This window comes from Bombina bombina, chromosome 7 (assembly GCF_027579735.1).
Source record: "Bombina bombina isolate aBomBom1 chromosome 7, aBomBom1.pri, whole genome shotgun sequence".
In the NCBI taxonomy this organism is placed as follows: Eukaryota; Metazoa; Chordata; class Amphibia; order Anura; family Bombinatoridae; genus Bombina; species Bombina bombina.
Genome location: NC_069505.1, coordinates 571,308,396 through 571,315,122, shown reverse-complemented (window position 1 = coordinate 571,315,122; position 6,727 = coordinate 571,308,396). Strand labels below are relative to the sequence as shown.

At 36.5% G+C, this 6,727-nt stretch overlaps 1 protein-coding gene across 1 annotated transcript; it reads left to right on the top strand.

Moving 5' to 3' along the window:
• The first annotated feature begins 2,534 nt into the window (after nt 1-2,534).
• On the top strand, nt 2,535-5,940 carry LOC128636094 (tumor necrosis factor-like). The gene is made up of 4 exons (XM_053689158.1): nt 2,535-2,768; nt 2,981-3,029; nt 3,979-4,044; nt 4,243-5,940. Exons 1-4 carry the CDS (start codon nt 2,607-2,609, stop codon nt 4,656-4,658), a joined length of 693 nt encoding a protein of 230 aa, XP_053545133.1. The 5' UTR covers nt 2,535-2,606; the 3' UTR covers nt 4,659-5,940.
• The last annotated feature ends 787 nt before the right edge of the window (nt 5,941-6,727 follow it).

Here is a 6,727-nt window from a genome sequence, read left to right as displayed (position 1 = left end):
TTTCTGACCAGGTGTCCAGTATCAGTACCCTGATTGGCAGCTACATATTAAAGGCCTCCTTTGCCTCTTTACCTAACAAATATGGCCCACAAATACATGGCATTGTCTATGTACTGCCCTAAGTTTTACTGGTAGCGGAGGAGAGTGTTAAACTCTGCTCTGTGTGTATTATATGGATTCAATTGGGTACAAACGTGCACTCTGTTTTTTACCATCAATGCAGGGATGTGAAAACATTGATTTGTGTGTGCTACTAGCAGTTGAAGGGTTCAAATCACTGCTGCATATGTGTTAATGGAAGCCAAAGAGGTAAACATATTTATGTGTGTGTTTCTGGCAACCAAGGGTATGTAATCACTGCTCAGTTGGGAAATGTGTATTTTATAGTCAAGGATGTGTCCTAAGGTAGAGATTTGGGCTGGGGCCATTGTGGGATCCCATCTACCACCTGTTCCCAGTCACCTGCAGGTCACCCAGAATGTTATGGAGGGTAACTGGCAACCGTATAAGAAATTCATTCTGGCCCTCCAGACCTCTTTGAATTTGGACTTGCAGTGCATTCTGGTTCATATAACTCAGAGGTCTCTGCCTTTGAGTTTCCAATGCATTCTGGTCCATGGAGTCCAGAGGTCTCTACTAGCTTTGAGTTTGCAAGGCATTCTGGTCCATATAGTCTAGAGATCTCTAATAGCTTTGTGTTTGCAATGCATTCTGGTCCATGTAGTCCAGAGGTCTCTACTAGCTTTGAGTTTGCAAGGCATTCTGGTCCATATAGCCCAGAGTTCTTTGGCTTTGACTTTGCAATACATTTTGGTTAATATAACCCTGACTAGTCTCTAGTTTTGCTTTTCACCTAAAATCTGGTCCATTCACCCCAGACCACTCCCTGGCTTTGGATTAGCAATTATCTATCACTAAATATGGGTATGCAATTAATTCTTCACTCCATAACCAGGACCCATGTCTGGTTTTGTAATTTATGGATTCTGTAGTCCAAACCTTTCTGTTAGTCTATAATATGCAATGCATTCTGGTTCCTGGGTTATTTTTATTGAGAGTCAGCTAATTGCATATTAGATTATGTGATTAAGAAGCCGAGATTGTAATTAATTAGGCTGTCCTTATGAACTGGTTATTGGCTTCTTGTTTACCAAAAGAACAGAGAGTACGTTTCAGCTCTGAAGTGTTTGGGGTTTTCACACATAGATTTTTCAGACTAAATTAATTCTTTAACACTATCATTTTGTTAGCAAAAAAATTTCCAAAGGTTTTTTTTTAAATAAAAAAGTATACCCCTTGAGCCTAGAGTAATATATGTGTATAATCTCCTTTTTCTGGGGGCAATTAGGAACAGATATAACCAATCACAGTAAAGAATGTTGCAGGGTCAGGTACATTTTATGGTACTTTAATACAGTGAAGGAACGTCATCCTATCTGGAGGGAGTTAAACTAAAATAATATTCAGAGATATTTTACAGCTAAAGCAGGCAAAATGAACACTATCTATATATTATAATGACCTTTTATTTTGCTTAACTAAATATTTTACAAGGGAGATTAAATGTTGAGTTTAATGGCGCATTAAACATCTATATGGTTAGTTGCGTGTAAGGGAATCTACCACGTCTTAATAATTTACCCTCCAAATATAAAATCATGCCTTCTTCTTCTGGCTTTTTTTATTCTAAAGAAAATGAACATTTGTCTCATAGAATTGTGCTTTTATCCACATTACCAGATGCCACATTCCATATTATTTTATCTCCTAGAGAATTCAAGAAATATTTGCTGTAAAGTATTAGGTTTCCATAGCCCCCAGCAGCTTTTCCTTACTACAAATGCTACCAACTTTTGAGTGGCAGTATTTTTTTTTCTCCATAATGCCCATATTGTCCTGAAAGATGCAGTATATGTATGTCCTGTTTGGCAGCCATACAGGTTAAATGTTCTGACTGCTTTTGTGTTCTTAGAGGTACCAGACTACATGTGACAACTTCTTTTTTGTGCATCTTTCGAGACGCAAGACTCTATATTCATTCCCTGCCAACTTACAGGTTACAATATAGGTAGTAAACTATATTTTATGTTCCCTAGCAGGAAAATGAGAAAGGCAAATGGGGGGGGGGGGCAATATGGCAAGGCAGGGTCTACATTGTAAATGTATAGCTATGGATACCCCCTTCACCCATGCCACTAATTCACATTATACCCTGATGGCAGCAGAAGCGATTTCAGACTGTGCCAGTCATGCACATTGCACGTTCGCTAACTTCTCTTTCTTTGTTACAAGTTTATTTTTCTTCTGCTTTGTAGTCAGCAAGTTTTATAAATGGAGAAGTAAATTTGATTTAAATTATTGCACAGTAGCTATTTGCACAATCTGGCTATTTTGTTTTTTCCAACCAAAGAAACCAGAAGCTATAGAGAAAATGATGATCTGGGCGTTGCTTAAAACTCTGTCCTTCCTGCATGATGTCACAGTGGAAATTCTGCAATTCTTTAGTGTATAAAAGTGCTGCTACAGAAGTGTACTTCACAATCAAACTAAAGACACCAAGATAAACCCCACAAGGATCAAAAAAGACAAAAAAAAGAGAAAAGAAAATGAGTTCTGCAGAATCTTTACTGGAAAAAGGTCTCCCAGTAGAAAATAAGAGATCAGACCCTTTTCGGTGGATCATTCTCTGTTTACTTGTCCTATCTACAGGGGCTGCTGTGTTTTTCTCCCTGCTGTATTTTAAGATCATCCCATCCTCTACAAATAAGGTGTGTAGGTCTTTAAATCTGCAAACCTCCTGTGTATACGTCATGCTGTACATACTTGTCATGTAGTGTTAGTGTGTGAGAGAAAAGGTGACTGACAAAGCCGTGTATGTAATTTATAAACAGGCAATATTTGCAGCAAGTTGTGCTGGGATATGTGCATGATGCTTGATTAAAAGAAAAACAAATCTAAGTCATTTTTTTTTATATTTCAGGAGGAACAATTACCAATGCCAGAAGTTTTGGCTGTCAGATCTTATTTAGGTGAGTTTCAGCCCTCCTCAGACGCGGCTACTCAATGTATTGTATAAGTGCGATATAGATAGAAGATTCAGGAAAACAATGTATTGCTGATTGCCTTATCACAGAGGTGGATGCATGCTGTATTAGTGTAAAAGAGACGAGCTTTATTAAAGGGACACCAAAGCCAATTTTTTTTAATTTCATGAATCAGATAGAGCAACCATTTTAAGCCACTTTCTAATTTACCACTATTATCACATTTTCTTTATTCTCTTGCTATCTTTATTTAAAAAAGAAAAGAAAAAAGATAGGCCCACACCAATACACAAATATCTGTTGAAAGTATTAATTGAAAGAGGAGCTGTATAACTACAATGCATAACTTAGGGTTCACCTCAGATGTGGCCTTATACTGTATTGGTATAATACACCCTATTAGTGACTGCATGATGTCCCACCCTAGAGGTGTCTGCATGCTGTCCCACCCTAGAGGTGTCTGCATGCTGTCCCACCCTAGAGGTGTCTGCATGCTGTCCCACCCTAAAGGTGTCTGCATGCTGTCTCACACTAGAGGTGTCTGCATGCTGTCCCACACTAGAGGTGTCTGCATGCTGTCTCACACTAGAGGTGTCTGCATGCTGTCCCACACTAGAGGTGTCTACATGCTGTCCCACTCTAGAGGTGTCTTCATGCTGTCCCACCCTAGAGGTGTCTGCATGCTGTCCCACCCTAAAGGTGTCTGCATGCTGTCTCACACTAGAGGTGTCTGCATGCTGTCCCACACTAGAGGTGTCTACATGCTGTCCCACTCTAGAGGTGTCTGCATGCTGTCCCACTCTAGAGGTGTCTGCATGCTGTCCCACCCTAGAGGTGTCTGCATGCTGTATCAGTGTAATAGAGAGGGGCTGTATATAGTACATATAACATATTGCTGACCTTTCATTCCTAAAATACTTTTTCTCTATTACAGATTCTATGCCACTAGAAGTAAAAGGTCAAATTAAGGCTGGAAAGAAATTAGCAGCTCACTGTCCAGGTAAACAAGAAGATGAAATATTCTTTCTTTGTTCCTTGTATACTTCTGCCTCTCTATAGATATTTCTCCCTTCTAACATTTGTGCCTTTTTCTCCCTAACATTATCCCTCTCCTCTCTCACTCTCTGTATGTATGTTTTACCACTCTTCCTTGTTATTTTATAGCAATCACTCACATTTCCATCTCTTCACTTCTCAGGTCATAAACAAAATAAGCAGTTAGTCTGGGAGAAATCTACTTTGATGGATGAGGACTCAGATCCTGAAGATGAACAAGTAAAACTACAAAATAATGCTCTAGTTATTCCAAGTGATGGTCTCTACTTTGTGTACACTCAAGTAGCCTTCACTGGACGCAACTGTAACCGAAACCAACCCCTCTACCTTTCTCACACAGTCAACAGGAGGAGCCTCTCCTATGAGGCGCCAGAGCCTGTCCTCACCTCGACCAAGTCAGTTTGTGAGGTGAAATCTGGGTCTCCCTGGTTCCAGCCCATGTACCAAGGTGGACTCTTTCAGCTTGAAAAAGGAGACATCCTCTCCACCGTCACGAGTAATGTAGACCATCTTGATGCAAATGAAAGCCAAGTTTACTTTGGTGTTGTTGCCATCTAAGTTGCCAAAATCTAGGATATCCATCAATATTGCTGCAAGTTCTCAGGAATTTTGATACTGCATATGCAAATTCTTGGTGGTTCCATAAAAGGAACTTCTTGGATATTTTAGATAAAAAAATTACTCAACTGTAGATATCACCATTGCTTTTTAAGTAATACAATGCTCATGCATTAGGGTGATTTCCTTTGCAAGGGTAACATCTGCATGTTTATCTAAATTACACATGGATGCCACATCAGGGTTGAACACTTCAAGTGGCCTTCCTCAAATTCCTTCTCTACTAAAGTCATTTGATTCTACTTGAAACGCTATATTTTGTCACTTTTGGAGTCAACTTAACAACAGATTTTGCAATTCTGCTACTGAATTGTTAAAATCACTCAAAAGGCTAAAAACTATTTATTTATCATTCCAGGGATAACTGGTGCTGCCTCTTACTTGATGTGGTTAAATAAGAAACCCCAACTCAAGTTCAAAGACATTGTATTCATTTATGTTTTTTTTTTATTTAAAAATGTATTTATTTATTTAAATGTTTTGTTGTATTTATATTTATTATTGTATTATATTTATTAATATTATTGTGTTATTTATATAAAGTATATTGTGCTATTTAATATACTGTATTGCATATTTGAAATGTTGTATGTGTTTGAGTGGAAGTTTGTTTTGTATACATACAGTGTATGTACAATTTTGTTTCATATGTACTATTAAGTGTAGTAATGTACCAAATTCACTATTTTTAATACTGTCCTCAAGAGAAAGGCAACGCCTATTTTTATCCCTCTATAAAATGTAAATGCAAAACTAAAATACATTTCTAAGCAAACATATTTGTACAGTATATTTATGGACAGTATTTATTTATATATCACCATTTATTTCAAATATTCCTGAATATTTTTTTTTTATTTATATTCATACTTCCACTTAACATTATACTGAGATCTGTTTGGGGCCTAGTAAAAAGGACTTGAACGCAAGAGCGTGTTGCTAAGCAACGCTCGACACTTCCTGTTGTCGCACAACACTAGTTTTAGCATTAAACTTGTCCAAGAGGAATGGAAGTCAGTTCCATGGCTTCTTCAATATTCTCTTGCTTTGAAACATATTGTTTTTTTTTTATGTTTAAGTTTGTTAAAACACTGTAAACAATATATTTGTTTGTAAAATGATATTGATTGCTCCTTTGGAGGTAATTCTGGAGTAGTGTTAATCCATCATTTCTCCTTGTATGTATTTTTACATACAGCTGCAATAAAAGCTAAAATATATATTTATTCTTGTGCTTGCATTTCATTTTAAACTTTGTACATTTCCTTTTCCCTATCTATATATCTATATATCTATATATCATCTTCTATCTATATCTAATGTTCTCTATCTATCATCTATTTATCTTCTATATAGCTATATCTAATATTCTCTATGTATCATCTATCTATCTCTATCCATCCATCTATCTAGCTATCTATGATCTATCTATTATCTATCTATCTCTATCCATCCATCCATCTATCTATCAATCAACCGTCTATCTATCTATCTATCGATCTATATATCTATCATCTATCTATTATCTATCTTCTATATAGCTATATCTAATATTCTCTATCTATCATCTATCTATCTATCTTCTATATAGCTATATCTAATATTCTCTATGTATCATCTATCTATATATCTATCTCTATCCATCTATCTATCTACCATCTATCTATCTAACTATCATCTATCGATCTATATATCTATCTATCATCTATCTAACTATCATCTATCAATCTATATATCTATCTATCAATCATCTATCTATTATCTATCTATCTCTATCTATCCATCCATCCATCTATCATCTATCTATCATCTATCTATCTATCTATCAATCAATCATCTATCGATCTATATATCTATCTATCTTTCATTCTTTCTTTCCTTCTGTCCTCACACCCCCTTTTCCTTTAACTCCCACCTTTCTTTTTCCATTCCCATTTTTCCTCAATATTTTATCCTCACTCAAGTTCTCCATCTTTCTTGTTCTGTTTTCTCAGCGTTCTTCTACTAAT